Here is a 21,686-nt window from a genome sequence, read left to right as displayed (position 1 = left end):
TCAATCAAAAAGTTTGGGGTCTGTACGATTTAATGTTTAAAATCTCTTCTGCTCACCAACGCTGCATTTTATTTGACAAAAAATACTGTAAAAAATGTGAAATATTATTTTAATGTAAATCATCTGTTTTTTATGTGAATATACAGGAGAATTTAATTTATTCCTGAGATCAAAGATGAATTTTCAGCATCATTACTCCAGTCAATTTAATTCTTCCTTGTTGTAAAAAAGTATAATTATTATAATTTTTTTTTTACATTTTACTGGCTTTAAACTTATGAATGGTTTAATACAGCATAATAATGTTTAATAATTTTATTTTATATATCCCTTTAAAATAATGTCAGGGACACTTGAGACCTAAAAATGGTATTAATAATCTAGTATTGATGTGCAAACACACATCTGCATAAACATGAGAGAATATTAGCCATGATGATTGACAGGTAAGAGTTTAGCGTGGGTCAGCTCTGCTCCTGCGCGCTGGTCTTCTTCTAACAGTGAGCCGTGAGCGGGTCAGACAATAATCAGGGGAATGTCTTTCAGGCGAGGAGGACATTCCCCGTGCTCAGCGGCTGATGGGAGTTTAATTAAAGCGTGTTTGTTTCTGCAGCTCTTGGCAGCCCGAGTCTCGCTTCATCGTATAATCACCCGCGCCACGGTCGCCGCCACACAGCAGAGGCCGAGAAATGAGCGCCGCTCGCAACGACACGCCGGCACAAACGGCACACGGGTGCGGAGATACTCAAATACAGCAGACACTCATTCAGCAGTGAAAAGAGCTAAGAATGAGAAGAACCAGAAATACATGTGTAAACTTCAACAAAAGCTAGTAAAGTTTTTTTTAGCACGTTGCCATGTGGTTACTAGGGTGTTGCTAAGCAGTTGCAAAATAATATAGGTGGTTTTAGCACGTTGCCATGTGGTTGCTAGGGTGTTGCTATGCAGATGCTAAAGTAATATAGGTGGGTTTTAGCAGATTGTTGTGTGGTTGCTAGGGTGTTGCTATGCAGATGCTAAAGTAATATACGTGGTTTTAGCACATTGTCGTGTGGTCGCAAGGTTGTTGCTATGCAGTTGCTAAGGTTATATAGGTGAGTTTTAACACATTTTATTGTGGTTGCTAGGGTGTTGCTATGCAGTTGCTAAGGTAATACAGGTGGGTTTTAGCATTTTGCTGTATGGTTGCAAGGGTGTTTCTATGCGCTTGCTAAGGACATATAGCTGGGTTTTAGCACAATGCCATATGGTTGCTAAGGTGTTGCTATGCGGTTGCTGCTGCAGTTTCAACATGTTGTTGTGCATTTGCAAATGTAATATAAGTAGGATTTAGCATGTTGCCATGCAGTGTATAGGGTGTTGCTATGCAGTTGCTGTTGTGGTTTCAGCATGTTGCCATGCGGTTGCTAAGGTGTTGCTATGCAGTTGCTAAGGTAATATAGGTAGGATTTAGCATGTTGCTATGCAGTTGCTAAGGTAATATTAATGACTGACAAAGGAAACAGCACTGCAGTGTCAGGAGAGAGATAACTCACTCTAAGACGAGCAGACAACAGCGAGAACATGAGATGGAGATCAGACACTTACTGATCTTGTAGCCCAGCTTTTCGGCATGAACTCGTTTGGCCAAGAACTGTCCTTCAACCAGGGCTCGGATTTCCACCTCACGGTCAAAGGCAGCTACCTGTGCAAGAGCGAACACAAAGACGGGCTTCAGGTAACCAGAGACCGCTCCTGCTCCCATAAAGCATTCTTTGAGTCTGACGCCAACATTCCCACAGATGAGCACTGAGCTGAACTCAACTGACACTGCGAGCTGTCAGTCAAACTCAGGATGAGAGCCGGGTTTGTGCTTTAACCGACCCATGCTGGAAAAATACAGATTCTTCTGCTTAGAGCAGAAAAGGTTTTACAGACTGAAAATGATTATCTAGTTCTTTAGAAAATCTGTGTTCTGGTCACTCACTGGTGCTTAAAACAAACCAGAAACCAAAAACAGAAGATCCTATAACACATCAAGAACCATACAATTCACGAATCCTTAATTTCATGAACATGTCCGGGTCATAGTTTACCTCAAAATCACAGAAATAATAAATATATATTAGATTTATAGTTAATAAAAAAAATAAATAAATAAAAAAAAATTCACCGAGACATTATTTTAATGACAATTAAACAAAATCCCCAAAATCGTCATTAGTGCAATGCAATAAATAAATAAATAAATACATGCTAACTTATTTTTTTTTATTAAGTTAGCATGTTAATTAATTTATTTTGCTAACTTAATCAACTTTATCGATCATATGGTTACAGAGCTACAATGTTTTTTTTAGTTGTAGCGCCCCCTATTGGTGGAATTTCCATTAAGCTTGAACAATGCATTCAGCAACTAATTGACTCAAGGATTCTTAGGGAGAAAAGAAATTTGTTTCTAAACCTTAGGGTTCCAAAGTTATGATCCAAAATGCAAATAGCCTCATTATAGCGCCACCTAGTGTCGGATGTGTGTCTGTGCGCCTGAGTATCAAAGCACCTGCTGTTTGGACCGATAAAAATCCTAAGACTTTAGGCTGAAATGTGACCAGCATGTTTTCATGAAAAATAGCTGTTCAGACTCAGAGTAAACTGTAAATACCACAGAAAGAACAAACTCGCAGTCGGTGCGACTGCTGGAGGGTTAATGAGCATCTTATTGCAGGTGAACTGAACTATGACCCAATTAGCACAAATTAAGCAATTATCTGATCAGTGGCAATATTTGCAAACCCGTTCAGCCGAAGGAAATGAAGCTGAAAAGGGCAGATCAATCTGTAGCGAGTGTGTGTTGTTTACAGCACACACACTCGTGACTCACCCTTTGACCTTCAGCATTAAACCTGTGAACGCCGACAGCGGGAGGCGTAATCTCCATCACGTCGAAATACATGCCTGAAAACACACAGACGGATCAGGACAAGGACAAACGGCTCGGCTTCATCAGGCCTTGATTAAACACCCACGTGAGACGGCAGGGTCGTGAGAGAAGCATATGGACCCGACATCACTAATGTCTCTGAACACAGAGAATCCCGTCACTCGCTGAATGAGATCATTGAGATGCTGTTTTTTAATGTATTTTTAAAAATATATTTTACATAATATTTATATATACATACATACATATATATATATATATATATATATATATATATATATATATATATATATATATATATATATATATATATATATATATATATATATTAGGGCTGTCAAAGTTAGCGCGTTAATAACGCGTTAACGCAAAATCATATTAACGGCACTAATTTTTTTAACGCGCGATTAACGCAGCGCGTATTTTCTGTTTGACCCGTGGCCCAACCCCTAGTTGGAGAAATGGAGATACACAGTGTTGCCAACTTGGTGACATTGCAGACCCCTTTAGCGATTTTTTTCCCTTCAACAAAGCGCCCAAACCTTATTTAGTTTCTGAGAATCTACCGGTAATGCCGGTACTGCTCTCCCAGCACGCGCGCGCGCCTCTCTCTCTCTCTCTCTCTCTCTCTGCGTCTCGCGCGGAGGAGCAGCTCTTTAATTCACAGATATTATGTTGCTTCTCTAATTTTACAAGTATAGCCGAAATCAGAGCACAGATATTGTCTTTATCTCATGTATTTGATTTCACCAGACGACGGCTCGATTATCAGAATTTTTGTGCAGATTAACTTAACATCTTGGGTCGCGTTTCAGTCACCATTTCAAATTCATTCCGTTGACAACAGAAACAGTAAAATATACCAATGAAAACATTTTTATTGAGAATTTAGCTTCATCAAAATGGGCACAGAGAGAGACAAACTACAATGTAATAATAAATAATTAATGTAGCCTACATTTAGCATTTTTAGAAGAGCTGCCCCTGTCATGCAAAAATCTAATCATGTTTGTGTTAGTAAATTGCTCAGTGCAAAGAAAGAGAAGTAATGGTAACCTGGCATTTTTTTGTTCTTTCTACATGTCTAATAGACATGAACAAGTTCTTTGAAAAACATCTATGACCTTTGAAACATGTCTCCTCCTTATGCTCTATATTGACTATGGTTTCAATAATAAACATACATTTGCATAAAGCATCTATTTATCCATGCCCACGTTGATTAGAGTATTAGTATTAATTTAAGGTACATTTAGAACAAATAAAAAAACGTGCGATTAAATGCGATTAATCGCGAGTTAACTCATGACAATCATGCAATTAATCGCGATTAAAAATTTTAATCGATTGACAGCCCTAATATATATATATATATATATATATATATAAATAAATAAAATATATTATATATATTTTTTTATTTAATATATGACTTTCTATTAATGTTACAATTTAATGTTACTGGAAGAATATTTTTTTTATTTTTGTACTTTAATAAAATTAATATAAAAAAAACTTTTTCATTTCAGTTATCATTTATTTTATTTCGTCACAATAAAAATGTTCTTTATGGTTTTAGTAATTTTGTTATGTTTTTGTAATTTTTATTGTTTTTTAAATATGTCTATATATTTTTAATTAATTTTATTTCAGTTTAAGTTTGAGTTATCTTAGTACATTAAGTTAATCTAAATGACAATGAGAAATGTTGCTCTGGAAAATGAGCTGAAATAAAATAAAATATAAAAAATCTTAACTGATTTTATTTACTTTTTTTATGGTTTTAGTCATTTTGTTTTTTTATATTTTTAGTCATTTAAAAAAAAACTCTATATATATATTCATTTTTATTTCATTTCATTTGTAAATTTTCCTTATTTTAATACATCAAACTAAACAAAATGAAAATGAGAAATTTTGCTTTGGCAATGAGCTGAAATAAAATAAGACATTTTATTTTATAATATTTTTTTAATTCAAGTATGGAAAGTGTTTTTAACGGTTTTAGTTAGCTTCGATAACCCTGGTCTCTACAATATTTAATCACCTAAATTTCCATTGTTTCCCATCGGTGTGGACCTCAAAGCGCTGGAGAAAAGTTCCCATGATCCTCCAGCACATTCATTTCGAATCCTCTCTCGTGTGAAAGAGCCGTTTTTAAAGCTGTGAGAAACACAAGAGAAGAGTTTCAGATGAAACACAAATAACCAGTAACTGTGACGCTCTTCACATTTAACATTCAAACTAAAACGTTCTTCCTTTGAATGCTGTGAATGCGGCTCTTTTCCTCGTCTGACAGACTGACGTGAATGAGGTTGTAAATGAGGTCAATCTTCATTACATCTAGAAGGAGAAGTGCAGCACTTATGCGAGCTGGATTCCTTTCAACTCAGGAAACAATTTCACATCTTCAGGAAAAAGCACATGACTAAAGTCACTTATTATACATTCAGCATTGAAAGGTAAACCACCACATCTCTCCCGTAAAGAAAAACACTCAAACGTCATTTAAACACTGCAACAAGGTCAGTGGAGAGCTGTACAGAGAACACAGTATTTACATGTGTTCCTCAAACACTGAAGTGAAGACAGTGTTCAGCTGCACACGAGCACCTGAGACGCACACTTGCGCCCGACGCAAATCTAAAATGTGTTGGTCTGAAGTCGCTTCATTACTCATAGGTGTGGTTTGGGCGTAACGTGAAATAAACCAATCAGAGCGTCATCTCACATTCCCTTTAAGAGCAGGCGTGCTTGTTCCATGGCGGATTGCTATTATAACGGCGGATTTGCCAGGAGCGGTTCACAGCCGAGGAGACCGACGCTCTCGTCAGGGCCGTAAAACACAGAGAAGTGACATTGGGGATGGAGAAACACACCCAGATTAGCTTGATATGATAATTTGGGTAAATCTGTAAGCTAGATTTATGCCTATTTTTTCACATCTTCATGGACACCACATAGATTTCCCTCGTGTGGTAATATTTTTCCTTGTAATTATGTATGATTTGCAAACAATTAAAACTGCTGCGTCTGTGTAGATGAGAGAAGAAAAGTGTATGCGCACACGCTACATTATGGCCAAGCATGCGCCCTTAAAATAGCATCTGAATAACGCGCCACTGACTTTAGACGAGGTTTCTCCTGGTCAGTGGTGGAATTGTTTTCTGAAACTGCAAAATAGCACCAGGGAACGTTTGCGCTGGAAACGGCTCCTCTTTCCGCTGAACCGCCCCTGGGAGCGCAAGTTCATTCCCTAATTTACCGACGTGCGTCTGTGGAGGGAAAAATAGGAATGATACATGCGTCAGTGTACAAAATCGAGAGAAAAAAATAGGGATGCACCAATATAACAATTCTGTCCGATAACCGATAATCTTTACATTTGAAGGCCGATAACCGATATACTTGCTGATACATCAAAATCCATTTTTTTTTTCACATTTTTGAAAGCCTGATTAAAAAAAACAAAGTATGACCATTAAAGCATGTCCCAATCACACAATTATAATGTTCTCAATATAATTTTATGTAGCCGATACGACTTGTTGCACTGAACCTTATTTTCCTTTTTTGAAGCGATTCCAATCATATTTCAAGCAATTCAAAACCATCATGTTGAACAGTGTCTCAGCTGAAGGAAATAACACATTATTTATCAGCTTTAATAAATCAGCCAAATTTTCGTATCAGGCCAATAACGATAACATTAAAAATTAACATATAACGATACCGATATGGTGGCCGATACATCGTGCATCCCTAGAAAAAATTATTTACTTGTATTATAATTGTGGTTTTGTCAGTCTGACTGTAACGTACACCCTGTTTACCCTGGTTTACATGTTTTACCATATCAAAGCCATGTACGCGCTGCAGTCCACCGGGTTGCAGAAGATGTGGCCCTCGACTGTGGGTTTGGGGTCCTGGATCCACAGGAACACCGTGTCGCTGGTGCCCAAACTGACCTGGAGACAATCCAGAACAACACCACATCGCTAACAGAGTCTGAGAACGCTTTACTAACGTTCCTATGAAGTTGTGAAAACGTTTTTAATTATCAGGAAATTTAAATTCTGAAGTGAACTAATCCTTTAAATGTTTTTTTGGTCACACTTTATTTTAATGTGTCAGCATTACAGTGTAATTATACATTTAAGCACTGAGTAATAATAATTAACATGTACTTACTATAGGGTTAGGATTAGGATTAGGTTTAGGGTTAATTGCATGTAATTCTGCATAATTTACAGTTATTACTACAGTAATTACATATAACATATGTAACAATGACACTACAAAATAAAGTTACCATTTTTTAAAATAGTTGATATAGTCTATAAAGTTTTTATTAATTTTATTTCAGTTTTAGTTATTTTAGTAACTAAATATTAGTACATAGTAACATTTTTATTTTAGTTAAACTAAATGAAAATGAGAAATGTTGCCTTCTCAACAAACTGAAATAAAATAATGCTTTTCAATATTTTATTTTATGTAATTTAAAGTTTATTTCAAGTAACGAAAATGTAATAGCGAAAACAATAGATTTAAGATTTAACCCCAAATTACTAAAACGGTATTATCCAAAAGTAATAAGCAGATATATGCATTTTTATGTTGTGTAGTTGACCGAAAGTGACCAGTTGTGAATGTGTGCATGTCTTAAAATGTTCACTAGTCTTCAGCACAGCACATTTGCTGTTTAGGCCCTAATAATGTTTAGTATTTTCATAAGTTTATTAGTGAAACACTCACCGCTAGATCTCCTTCTTGTAGCCTCATACCAGCCAGAGACCCTGGAACGACACAACATTTATCATCCTTAAAGCCAACAGATAAAGCGTCTTCCCTAATCCCTAGATATCTGCTGTTTGAACGTCACAGAGCTGATGAAGAGTGTGATGGGCTTCTGCTAACAGTTACACAGTTACGCTGACGTCTCTCACATGCTTTAATCTGGAGCGCAGAGAGAGGAAGAGGAGAACACTTCAGATTTAATCACAGGTGGTCAGCGTTATTCTTGGCGGCCTTGCAGAAACCAAAAGTTCAATAAATCACCAGAAACGTCACACTAACAGGAGCTTCAGCGCCCGAGAAAAATGATCCCGGAATTCTAATTTCAATACAACAGGAAAAAAACAAGGGAAAAAAATGAGGAAAAAAAAACATTTCAGCACTTTCTAGAAAAATGAAACTTATGCTGTCAATGCGCACTAACTTTACATCAAATGTAATGCAGCTATTGGATAACACAGCCTATATGTCCAGTGCTATAGTATTATTGATATATTATTATAGTATTTATTAATATTTTATTTTTATACTTACAGTATAAAATATATTTTTATACTTTTTTATCTTAATTTTAGTTTGTTTTAGTAATTTTGCTATGTGCTAATACTTAAATCATCAAAATGTCAAATTAAAATAAATAATGTTAAAATAAAAGCAATCAAAATAAAAGATGAGATATATCATTCGTTGTTTCCGTGCATGTGCCCCTTGACTAGCGTCAGAGAACCGTGAACATGCAAATGTGCTGTTCAATTATTGAAATATTAAATTAAACTCTCAGGGGGACTCCAAGAAAATATTTGAGCTCAAAGGGGTTCGGCTGACAAAAACGTTTGGGAAAAATTAATTCATATTAATTCACCTCAGCGGTCGTTCTAGGCCTTTTTGTGCGAAGTATAAATTCCACAAAATTATCATGACCACTATCATGTTCAGAAGACACATATTTGTAAATCGAACAAATTACAAACTATATTTCTAATATCATTTATATTCATTTAAAGAAATGCATATATTCAATATGAATATATTGAATATATATTATTACATGTATATATATATATATATATATATATATATATTCAGTATATAGTAGAAAATATATAAATTCATATAAATTATATTATTAACAAATTGTTACTTTAACAGTTATAGCATTATATATATATATAAATATGAATATTTATTACTATTTCATTTTTATTATTATTTTATATAATATATATTATTATTATTATATCTATTTTTTTACTTTTTTACAATTGCATATTTTTTTCTGTGTTCATTTTTAATTCAAGTCAATGTTTTAGTAATTATGTTTTTGTCATTTTTATTTGTTTTAGTTTTTTAATACGTCTATGTGATTTTTTTTATTATTGTTTTATAAATTATATACAGTACATGGAATATGTTTCTTGGAATATTATATTATATAATATATTATATAATATATATTATATTAAATAATATTAGTAACAGAAATTGTTACTTTAATAGTTATAACATTATATGTATATATATGAACATTTATTACTATTTCATTTTTATAATTATTTTATACATCCTATATAAATATATATTATTATTATTTATTTATTTTATTACTTTTTTACAACCGTATATATTTTTTTCTGTGTTCATTTTTAATTCAAGTCAATGTTTTAGTAATTATGTTTTTGTCATTTTTATTAGTTTTCGTTTTTTTTAAATAAGTCTATGTGATTTTTAATTTTTATTATTGTTTTATATATTATAAGTGTGTGTGTATCTTGGAATGGCGGCACATGGAGAGATGTAGAGTGTGTTGCTGCTGCCATCTACAGTCAGGAAGATGTAACACATGATCACAGACACACAACATGAGCTTTACCAGGGTTGTCTCCAGTGAAGGCCACCACTTTACAGCTCTGAGGAAACCCGTAGCGTTCGGTGTAATACGGAGACACACAACCCTGTGAAAGAAACAACCTTCATCACTTCAGGCCTCAGGGAGCGTCAAAACGTCAAAGTTAGTCAATCTAAATCACCAGAACATCTGTAGACGGCGCGAGATCACCGAGTTTTTCAGCCAGCTCCGGCGCTGTAGCGTCCAAACACTCCTGAGACCAGCGCTTCTCACTAATGTCCATCAGATTCATCCCAGAGCCTTCACGTGAAGAGAAACACACATGATCGGAGTGTGTGAGAGTCAAGAAAGATCCTTCTTAATAATTCACAAACTTCTTCATCTGATCACAGTTTTATATTCACAGCTGATTCAACTGGGACAATATTCTACAGGAAAGTCATCAGTGAGTTATTTATAATGCATCATTTCTTGACACAGCATGAGCGATCAGAGGACAGAGAGGTCAGAGGTCAATCAAACACAGTTTCACAGTGAAGAATGAGCGTACCGTCGCTGTAGTCGATCGCCGCGTACTCGCCCAGGAACAGCGATGAGGCCAAACTGCTGACCAGTGATATTCTCTGGAAACATACACACATTTACTTAAAGTCTAAATAATTATTATCACACACACACACACACACACACACACACACACACACACACACACACACACACACACACACACACACACACACACACACACACACACACACACACACACACACACACACACACACACACACACACACACACACATATCAATCATGAGAAATATTTATCAAATCATGATGAATATTTATTTATTACGGAAACAATGTGTTTACAGCTGTTTTAATCGCTTGAATATAATTAAAATGACTATTTACATAATAAAAATTAAAAAAATATTTTATCAACAAAATAATTATTTTAAATTCTCTAATAATTTTTTGATAAAAAATATACTTTTTATATAAGATTTAATAATATAAAAACATTTAAATTTACATAAATTCTAAATATAATTATAATTACACACAAACACACACACACACATTCATATATTTATATCATAATTCATATTTAAAGTAGTTTGATGAGCAAAGTTTCTTTCCTGTGTTGATTTATTTCCTACTGAAACATAGTTTTTTATGTGATAAATAAACTTTCCCCTTTTTATGTTGAAACATCTTTATATGTCATTCTAGAGAGCGTTTCATTTTTTTACCTCCGACTCGCTGAACTCATTCGGCTTCAAGCGAGAAATCTTTGCAATCTGATTTCCAGTGAAGCGCTGTTTGACACATACAGAAAAAGTTAAGTAATTAATATAATTTATTATCATTATTGATGATCTATATAACACAGATTTACCTCATAGGCTCGTGAGCCAGTGATGTCAGCAAGCCTTTGAGCGCCTCCTACTGTCTCCTCCAGGAACTGACACTGATCTGACGTGCTGGAGTCCATCCAAACCGGACTGTCCCGCAGCGCAAAACTGTCCTACACACACACACAATACATATGTGACCCTGGACCACAAAGCCAGTCACATGTGTACATTTGTTTATTTATACATCATCTGAAAGCTGAATAAATAAGCTTTCCATAGACCTTATTCAGAGCAGCGCCATGACAGGTATGAAAGTGAGGCTGTGAGGGATAGACTTGCCGTGTTTCCAATGGCATCCGCATGCATGTCTGTCCCTCACAGCCTCACTTTCATTCCCCATTAAAAATCAAAGATGGTGCTGCTGTGAATAAGGCCTATTGATGTATGTTTTGTTAGGATAAGACAATATTTGGCTGAGAAGCAACTATTGTAAATCTGGAATCTGAGGGTGCAAAAAAAATCGAAACATTGAGAAAATCTCCTTTAAAGTTGTTCATTTATGTTCGTGATTTTGCACATTCACTCACTAAAATAAATGTTTTATATATTTATGGTAGGAAATTTACAAAATATCTTCATGGAACATGATCTGTACTTAATATCCTAATGATTTTTGGCATAAAAGAAAATTTGCTAATTTTGACCCATATAATGTATTGTTGGCTATCGCCACAGATATACCCGTGCGACTCGTGACTGGTGACGTGATCCAGGGTCACATATACACACCCAGCAAGCAATTCTGCGTTTAAAAAACGTCTAATAGACGTCCAAACACAGCTCAGACGTCTAGGCTGAAACAAGACAAAATCTGGGCTGTCAGTGAAAATGTAATAGACATCTAACCATCGCCCTAGAATAGACTAGTTATCAGTTAGATAACACAGAAATGAGTGAAGAAATGAAACCAAACGCCTTGTAATCTCTGTTTACTCTGCTTACATGATGGAATATCATAAATCTCACAAATTATTTTGGCAAAAATGACATGTAACCAAATTCAAGGTTATTTTGGCTAGAAGTGTGTTACTCATAGCTGGACTATATCGGGTCTAGTTGACCTATTGCTTGCTGGGTATATACTACTATACACACAAGCTCTAAATAAGCAATGCCACTATAAAACACTTCATATTTGTGTGGATTGAGGGTGGTGTATGCTCCCACTTCAACATGCAAAGTAAGATTTTATACAAGACAAACACACAGTTCCACAACATCTGGCCTGTGCATCAGATAATCTCTGAAAGTGTGTGATCATACATCAGGTGAAGTATTAACCATTACTGATGGACGTTAGACCCGAAACAAACAGTGTGAGCGCGAGGACCGTGAGGAGAACCGCACAGTTCACCGTGTCTCTGTAATCCTCAGAGAAACACCAGTACGTGAGAGAAGGGAAACTGATGTTCGTCACCTGTAGAAGGACGTGTAGATGTTTCTGCGGGTCCAGATGATTGAGGGTTTGTCTCGTGCCCTTCCTCCAAAACACACTGCCGTGTTGCTGAAACACACATTAAAAAAATGAGATTAAACATCAGTCCAAACATGCAGTAAAATCCAGGCCCGAACTGAACTGGAATCAACAGAAAAACACAGAAAATACAGCAAAAAATAAAAATAAATTCTGGTATATATATATATATTCTGTAAAAAATATTTAACACAGCATCCGTTTTTAGCATTACTGCATATGATCATGAAACCAATAAAAACAATAACTAAATTTGACATTTATTATAATGGATTCATGTGAATATTGTTTTAAGTTCACTTAAATTAAAAGTTGTTATATTTTTAAAGCCAATTAAATGTTAAACAATTAAGGCTTTCAATTATACTGTACTGTTGAATGGCAATAATTACTTAAAATTACATTAAAAAAAACTCTGTATGCCATTTCTACATTAATTTTGAGATTCAATGTGAAATTGTGCATTTCAATATAAAAATAAATACATTTTAGGAGTGATAGATAAATAAGTATAATATTTATATTAGTGCTATTTGTATATTTTTAAAATATACCTGTTTTTTTTGTTTTTTTGCTATGACAAAATTTTTGAAATGTCTGTCAATCAAAAAGTTCATGAGTTTTCTTTTCTTTTCATGAGTGTCAGTTTAATAAATGTTAAATATTTTACACATTTTACAATGTTCAAATACAGAGAATCCCTAAAATTCCCCCCAAATCAACATTGAAAATTCACATTTAAAACCTACTGATCATCATTATGAGGGACGATTTATTTCAGATAATCAAATAGTATAAATGACCCTGGATCACGTCACCAGTCACATGTCGCACGGGTATATCATACATTGAATGGGTCAAAATTATTCATTTTTCTTTTATGCAAAAAATCATTAGGATATTAAGTAAAGATCATGTTCCATGAAGATATTTTGTAAATTTCCAACCGTAAATATATAAAACATGTATTTTTGTGAGTGAATGCTGCACAATCGCCAACATAAATGAACAACTTTAAAGGAGATTTTCTCAATATTTTGATTTTTCTGCCTCAGATTCCAGATTTACAATAGTTGTATCTCGGCCAAATATTGTCCTATCCTAATAAACCACACATCAATGGGAAGCTTATTTGTTCAACTTTCAGATTATGTATTGAACTCAATTTAAAAAAATTGACCCATGTGACTGGTTTTGTGGTCCAGGGTCACATATTATACTACATAAATAACCCATTAAAGGTCACCTGTCCACTGCCAGAGACGGCCTTCACTCGAGAGAAGTCAAACCCAGCGTTCCTCATTTTCTCCAGGAGAACGTCAAGCGCCTGCAGTCCAAACACACAAACAGCACAACAGATGTCACAACACAACACAACACAACACAACACAACACAACACAACACAACACAACACAACACACGAGGAGGAATCACTGTGGGTTAGACATGTTCTCCGCCACGGTCATCATGTATTCTACAGTATATCTAGCCCTCCTCTACGGGTGTGTTGCAGGACCCGTCTGCTTTACCTTCACCCACATGAGCGCTGGTGACGTGACCGTCAGCTGGTCCGTGTGGATGTGAACTCCTCCATGAGTCCTGCAGAAACACACAGGGAAAAATCAGGATCCTGAGGAAAACAACTGTGTTACTGGACACAAAATCCATATCAGGAAATATTCAAATTGTGAATTCTAGGCCTGGAAAACTAATGGACATCATCACTGACATCACTACACTAAATATAATTGTGTGTATTTATGCTTATCTAAAAAACTTTATTGCTTATAAATAGTTCTTTATGAGTTATTATAATAATTCCTTATCCAGTAATCATGGACCATGGGAACCCAGTACAACAGAAATTTGATATAATAAGCAGCACTTTGGCGTCTTTAAACCGTGAAGTGAGTGAATGTGATACCTGAACTCCGGCAGCTCGCTGTCGAACTGAACACTGCTCTGGTGGACAACCGCAAGCTTTCCATCAATCGCGACCACTTTCAGCTTAAAAGATCAGATCAGGACGTCACGTTTCAGTTTAAAACTGTCTGCATCAGTTTAATGTACAGTAATATTCATGCATTTGGCAGATGATTTTATTCAAAGCTATTTTCAGTGCATTCAGTCTATGCATTTCATCATGAACCCAAGTTTTCTGATGTTATTAATTCAACTGCATGTGTCCACTTGCCCACGCCAGGCTCATTTAATGATTTTGTTGTCAAATTAACACTTTTTGAGCACTAGGTGATCTCTCATCCGGATCCGGGGGTCAACACAAATATATAACCAAATATTCAAGATTGTGAGAGATCAAAGGTCATTGAAAAGCCACTGATTGACCATTAACCTTAGTGTCGGTGCACTGATTACACTCAGAGGCAGATTCTAGTAAATGTGAATTTAAGAGCTCTTTCTAAGCATCTTCATGATGATTGTCAGAAGCACTTTACGGTTCCTCATGTACATACTATGTAGGCTACTTATTACAATAACTGGGTGGGTAATAACTAGATACTAACCCTGAACCTACCCCTAAACCCATTACCTTATATTAACCAGTACTTCCTTAGGTAATACACTGAAAGTAATAAAGTCCAACCTAATTGTCTGAATGTGTTTTGTATAACGGGTACAAAGACATATCATGGTACTTTTTTTTTTTTTTTTTTTTTTTACATTTAGACTACCATAGTTTTACCGTGGTATTTTTAAAATAACTGTAAGTACCACGTAAATATCATGGTAAATCACTGTACTATAGTAGCACTACACTGCTTTTTGTAAGTGACTCTATCATAAAACATCATGCAATTATTTCTCCAGTACGTCTCTTATCCAATATAGACACTGACATGTTTATTTATAAACACCCCTCTTTAAAAGCGTGTGTCTGCGTGCGTGTGTGTGTGTGTGTTTCTACCTGTTGCGTGCTGAAATCAAACCCAAGAAAACAAGAATCTGCTACTTCAGCCATTCAGATCACAAACATCCCGCCATCGAACGCTACAGTAGCGAAGGCTTACATCATTAATATTCATGAGGACGCTAACGCAAACTTCCTGGAGCGACAGTCATGTGACCTATTTAATATTCATAAGCTCAACCTTCACCATGGCAGGATTCGTTCATTCACCCGCTGACTAGAGTTCCACTCACCAATCACGTCGGCGAACTTCATGTAGCCTAATGAATATTCATGACCTGAGCGAGCATGTGATATTAACACTTAAAGGGACTGCGCATCTCCGAAATAACATGTTTTGCAAAGTTTCATGAACTTTAACCTGTAGCCCAAGGCATGTCCGTTGTGTATTTAATGTCATGTGCTTTATGAATATGTATTTAAAACAGCTCATTTACTATTTTTTTCAGCACATAATATTCAGAATCAGGAAACTATAGCCTAATTAATGTCTGAGACAATTCATGGAAGTATGAGAGGAAATGAACCGGAGAAAGAGAAGATTAAACATGCACGTGGAAAAACATTGATAACGTTTTTTAAGTCATTCACAGTCATTTAAGTGTGTGTGTGAAATAAAGCAGCGATGCAATTTGAGGTGAATTTAAATAACTGAAGTGTTAAATTGTATTTTGTCAAAGTGAGCTGGGTGTTGGATATAGTGTTATGTAAATGTATATTTTAGTTTAAATGAAACACATTTCAGCTGAGAGAAAGAGAGAATTTAAGGTATTTTCAAATGATAATTTTTTTTGTGTGCAATGATATTCATGTCTCAGTTAATTACACACATGCTTGTATTATTTCAATGTTGCAAGCAATTCACCTAAACAAACTGCAATCTTACTTGGCCAATACACTTCAACTTTAACACAAGTACGTGCAAAATGAGTTCACCTCACCCTGCATCAACAATACTGTGCAAACATGCTGAGGAACTGGATGATTAATGCAATTATGAAGTTTAACCGCATAATTTTAATTTTCTAAAGTCATTCTTTTGCCTTATTTATTTGTTTCTCACACAGACTTTGCAGATCATATGAATATTAATATATGAATATTGCACATGAATATCTTAACATTGTCTTTGCAAACAGAACAACCTTGGATTGCCCTGGTTTGTTTGCACTTTGTTGCAACTCTTGGAGGAAATGCCCACAAAGCACACATCCACACGAGAGCCTCTGCTGAGGGAAATCATTTATGATCATCCTTCAATAAAAGTGTGTTATCATCAGGATGAAGCCTTGCTGTTGCTCATCTGTGGTGTATTCAGATGTGTGTGGGGAGATGAGGACAGTTCACTCAGAGCAGAGCAGCGTTAGGATGGACGTCGCACTGTTAACAGAGCAATACAACTCCATCAGAGACGAGCAGAGACGGCAGACTCGCGTGCTGTGCTTCAGAACAGGTACGAATGTTGTTTGGGCTTACTCAGCTAACAGAGAACGTTCTCAGAACGTTAAGAGAACGTTCCAAAGTAACGCTCTGTTCGAAGAATGATACAAATGGAACGTTAAATGTTAAAAGAAAAAACGTTTTTAAAGCATTTAAAAACTGGACGTTTGTAGCCTAGACAATAATAATAATTGTATGAATTAATTATCCTGTCTTTATATTTGTTGCATCTAAATGTTAAACACAGCAGAATGTCTTTTAAAGGTTATGTTTATGTACCTTATCACATAAACTTGTCCGGGGCAAGTTGTCACACACTTTACTTCATGGACTGAACATTTCTCGGGGTGGGTTATTATCAAAACTCAATATATGCATGGGCAGAAATGTTGAAATATTGATTACATTAAAATATATATATTTAGCGCTTTTACTATCATTACCCATGCAGGGTGGGAAAAAGAAAACAAAAATGCATGAAGAAAAAAAAAAAATTCATGTGACATCTTGCCCCACCCTGGTTTTATGTGAAATCCTGTAATGCAATATTCTTTATTTACAGTAGCCTTTGTCCTAATGTTTGTCACTGTAGTTTTATTATTTTCACTCATTAGCCCACTCAACGTACAAAACCACTGATAGAGAAAACAGACATTTGACCTTAAATACCCTGCGATCAAAATATGTTCTAAGATCGTTTTGCTATTTCTGAATGTTCTATTCTTTAATGCAAGTCTTTACAACATTTCATTTCGTGATTTTGCAAACATTATGGGAACGTTACTTACTTTTGAATGTTCACTGAATATTCTGAAACAAGTAGCCTAACATTAAAAAAAAAACAAAAAAAAAAAAAAACATGTCCAACTAAGACATTTCAGAAATAAAACCATTCCATGAACAATGTATAAATAACGTTTTGAGAGCATTATTAAAGGCCAGATAACTCTGGAAACTAACATAACTGGAAGAACGTTTGTTTGTAACACTGAGAGAATCTTGCCAGAACATTCTGAGAACGTTCCCTGTCAGGGAAGTCTTACAAATCATGATTTAGGGCTACATTTATATTTAACCCCTTATCTTTCCCTTGTGTTTTGTTACACATCTTTCCCTCGCGGACCCGAAGCCCTAAAATTATACTTACTTTTTTTTGTCCAGAAAGCTTATTTTATTTCATTTTGATAACATGTTTTCTATTTTTTAATGCAATTTTTTTTGGAGATTTTTTGTTCAATATTTACCATTAAATTACTAGATTTAGGCACATTCCTCACATTCTTTCAACCATTCATTCAAAATTACTCACAATTTTATAAACCTTTTAATTCAGCTCTAGATATCCTGCATTGGGTGTCTCTGCTGACCTCTTGTGGGAAAACATTAACATAACATGATCTTTCATGACTCTAGCCACTAGATGGGAGTTATAGCTCTTTATGCAGCAAATGAGCTGTTCCAATGGGATGCAGATACACATGTAGTCAGACATTATAAAATAATCTTTTCGAAAAGTTTTAGCATTTTAAGTTTGAATTTTTAGCATTTCTAGGTTTTTCTATGTGTACTGAAGCATTCATCGCATTCCATTAATTCCTAAGGAGGTCAAATTGACCCACAAGGGAAGGATTTGTTACCTTTTTTCAATTTCAACCACTAAAACTCCTCGAATGCATTCAATTTTTTTGTGTGTATTCATGGTTCAAGTGCGACAAAATTTTTTATTTTATTTTTTCTTCAAAATTGTTTTCCGGGTCAAAATGACCCGAGGGAAGGATGTTGATCATGTGATGTTGTATTTAAGACTTCTTGTGTTCATCTACAGCACAGACCAGTGAAGAGATAAATGGTGAACATCTAGTCGACGTGCTCCCCGTGTTCCAGGTCAAAGGTTCTCCTTCAACGCAAGCGCCGGTCAGTGAGTTCGCAGTGGATTGCGCTGGCGGTCAGTGGCGCACACATCTGGACGCTCACCGTCTCACACACAACACATCTGGATCCGCACACAGGGGTCACGTGTCTTCTGAAGCCTCCAGCACGAGCTCAGACTCAGAACGGCTCTCGGAATCTCTATATCTGAGGATGAAGAACGCCAGTGTTCTGAACTCCAGGACGTGTTCTGCTCCAGCGGTTCTGTCCCGCCAGATGAGCTTCGGGAGTTATCGCTCCACTCCTGCGGGATCCAAACACCAGCCGTTCCCTCAGAGGAAGAGCCTGAGGAAGTCTGAGACCGCCAGGAGACTCGGCCTTTACGCGTCATTTTAACCAGGATCAACTGTGACTGAAACTAACCGACAGTGTTCTCAGAATGTAATGGACAGGTGCATTGTGTAATATTTAGGAGGATCTGTTGACAGAAATGCAATATAATATTCATAACTATGTTTTCAGTGGTGTATAAAGAGCTTACATAATGAAGCGTTATGTTTTTATTAGCTTAGAATGAGTCATTTCTGAGAGCCTGCCCACTCCCTATTAAAGGTGAACTAAGTAACTTTTTTACCTTAACTGAACAGCTTCGGAGTCATTGGAATGGTTATATTACTTATTTCGGGTTGAATGGTGGTCGTTTCGCACCCCCCTGGTGCCCGTGAGCGGAAAATTCGCGCTTGCAACTTTGAGCCGGCAGGCCGCCTGCAGCCGCGGCAGGAAGTATCGCGTGATATCAGGTCTTGCGATGTAAACAATTGCTTTACGGCCAAAAGAAATCTGCTCAAATACTGTCATTATTGCGCTCCCTCACACTGTCCGAACCCAAAGGAAGAAGACGTTTTAAAGAATGTCCCATCTGCTTTGATGTCGTTGATCTACTAGCCTCTGGTGTCTGAGAATCACCAAAGAGTTTTTACAACAGTGTTGTCAAATATCTATTCCGAAGCTGTGGGGGGAGCTCTAGAGAGAAACCTGCGAGCAAAAAGCGAGAATACAGCGAAGAAATCCCGAAGCTACTGAGTGCTGCTTTAAGTCCTATTGTACCGAATTTTGGTTGTAGTTCCACCAGAGTTCCACTGGGGGCGATCGCCCATGAGTGCAAAATGAATGGGAGTCTATGGGGCTAGACGGCTAAATGTGTCTCTTTCACCCGATTGCCGTTGAGAAATCTCAGATTTTATTGTAGGTTTTGCAAGTTCAACATGGGTTATAGGTCGAAAGTTGAATGAAACGAGTACTTATGTCGTTTCGATTTCTTACAGGTTGAGTTGTTGTTGCCCATAACACGCTAGCTGTAATTATATCCTGAGAAAAGTGGATTTTGAGGGGTATAGCGCCATAGACCTCCATACATTCTGCACTCGTCCTGTGAGCGCCCTCATGTGGAACCAGAGTGGAACTGCAACCAGTCCAGAAGCCGGAAGTTTACTGAGAGTGAAACTTCTCGCCTTATTAGACATTCTCTGCCGCGGGTCGCCTTACATCGCCATGTTTCTACGGTGGCCCTGAACGGACAAACGAGTTTTGCCACTATGTTGTTCCTTGTGGAAAGAAACTAGCTAAAGTCAGCGAATAAAACACTGACACAATGATGAACAAGTCACAATAATCACAATTACATTGTTTTACTGAATAATTAAGTTAACATAATTTCTAAATTTATCTTTGTAAAGAAACCTCATTGATTAACTGGCTACTCTCTGCTGTCTCAGACGACGACATCACTTCCTGTCGGCCACCGTAACTTCTGTTGGGTGCAGTTCGCAACCTCACCACTAGATGCTGCTAAACTTACACACTGCACCTTTAATAGAACATTCCTTCAAAGTTATCTGGTCTCTTATAACGCTGTCAAATTTACATAATTCATGGAACTGTTCTGAAACATTTTAGTTTGTTTGACATTTTTAAATGTTACTTGTATCGGAATGTTCAGAAAACATTCAAAAGTAAAATTCGAACGTTCTTAACTTCATGGGAACATTCTTAGAACATGCTTTTGGCAAAAAAAAATAAAAAAATGTGCAGAAAATATTTCACACTTTTTATTTGTTATATACCAGTAGTATTCTGACAGAAATTGTCTGACAGCAAAAACAGTGGCTATTTGTCATTGCTTTATTTCATTGACTGATTAGTTGGTTGATTCTCATGTAGCATGTGAAGAAAGCTCATATGCACTTGAAATATTGTTATATATTGATATGCATTGGTTTATAACACATAAACATGGATATTACAGGAGTCAAGTAATGGAATGATGAGAGGCACCATGATTTGCATCATATGTTTCCTTTGCACTATCACTAATTGTCTAATCAATGTTTGATGTACACTGTAAACAATATTGTAAATAAAACAACAATACTATTTCAGTCTTTCTACTTCAACATTTCATGTTTAATTCATTGTGTCACTTCTTGTTTCTTTGTAATTATTGGTGAAAATTGTCTGCAAAGTAAGTTTCAGTGTAAATAATGCAAACACAATCTGTCTGTGTAACCTGACACCGATATTTATATAATATAAACATTAATGATCTCTAAACTTCTCTATCGAATTACATATTAGCATTTATAGTGTATTATTAGAACAAAGTATACAATAGTATGCAAACATATTAAAAAATTACACACACGCACACACACACACACACACACACACACACACACACACACACACACACACACACACACACACACACACACACACACTTTTTGCTGGATATATTACAAATTAGTGAAGAGTAAGTCATGTGAACTCTCAGGAATAAGCACGTGCATTTCCTCCTTTACGAGTGGCTTTAGATAAAACAGTGTTCTAAATATTTAAAAATAATAAATAATATAATTATTATAAACATAAATCAAAAAAATTAAAATAGCAAAAACAGTTCATCCCCAGTCCAGCAAGAGGTGCTAAAATCAACA

General features: G+C 35.9%; 2 protein-coding genes across 4 annotated transcripts in view; one reads left to right on the top strand and one right to left on the bottom strand.

Annotated features, from left to right (window-relative positions):
- The window catches only part of xylb (xylulokinase homolog (H. influenzae)), a 33,642-nt gene extending 18,134 nt beyond the window's left edge, over positions 1-15,508 (bottom strand). Inside the window, exons 1-15 of one of the 3 annotated variants that reach the window (XM_081352133.1) lie at positions 15,382-15,508; positions 14,380-14,462; positions 13,985-14,054; positions 13,701-13,781; positions 12,398-12,484; positions 10,962-11,090; positions 10,816-10,881; positions 10,114-10,186; positions 9,745-9,863; positions 9,588-9,669; positions 7,679-7,719; positions 6,773-6,888; positions 4,968-5,083; positions 2,861-2,934; positions 1,588-1,684 (exon numbers count right to left, since the gene is read on the bottom strand). In XM_081352133.1, the coding sequence (XP_081208259.1) occupies positions 1,588-1,684; positions 2,861-2,934; positions 4,968-5,083; positions 6,773-6,888; positions 7,679-7,719; positions 9,588-9,669; positions 9,745-9,863; positions 10,114-10,186; positions 10,816-10,881; positions 10,962-11,090; positions 12,398-12,484; positions 13,701-13,781; positions 13,985-14,054; positions 14,380-14,462; positions 15,382-15,435 (1,288 nt within the window). In that variant the 5' untranslated portion in view covers positions 15,436-15,508. The remainder of the gene's footprint in view (positions 1-1,587; positions 1,685-2,860; positions 2,935-4,967; positions 5,084-6,772; positions 6,889-7,678; positions 7,720-9,587; positions 9,670-9,744; positions 9,864-10,113; positions 10,187-10,815; positions 10,882-10,961; positions 11,091-12,397; positions 12,485-13,700; positions 13,782-13,984; positions 14,055-14,379; positions 14,463-15,381) is intronic. The other 2 variants (XM_081352134.1, XR_014029141.1) reach the window with 2 other exon arrangements.
- A 1,053-nt stretch (positions 15,509-16,561) lies between these two features.
- On the top strand, positions 16,562-21,144 carry LOC308682620 (uncharacterized protein). Its single transcript, XM_081352453.1, has 2 exons — positions 16,562-16,837; positions 18,650-21,144. Exons 1-2 carry the CDS (start codon positions 16,666-16,668, stop codon positions 19,087-19,089), a joined length of 612 nt encoding a protein of 203 aa, XP_081208579.1. The 5' UTR covers positions 16,562-16,665; the 3' UTR covers positions 19,090-21,144.
- Positions 21,145-21,686: the final 542 nt, after the last annotated feature.

Source organism: Scardinius erythrophthalmus, assembly GCF_964197995.2.
Source record: "Scardinius erythrophthalmus genome assembly, chromosome: 22".
In the NCBI taxonomy this organism is placed as follows: domain Eukaryota; kingdom Metazoa; phylum Chordata; class Actinopteri; order Cypriniformes; family Leuciscidae; genus Scardinius; species Scardinius erythrophthalmus.
Note: the sequence above shows the minus strand (reverse complement) of the source record. Positions and strands in the feature narration are given on the sequence as shown.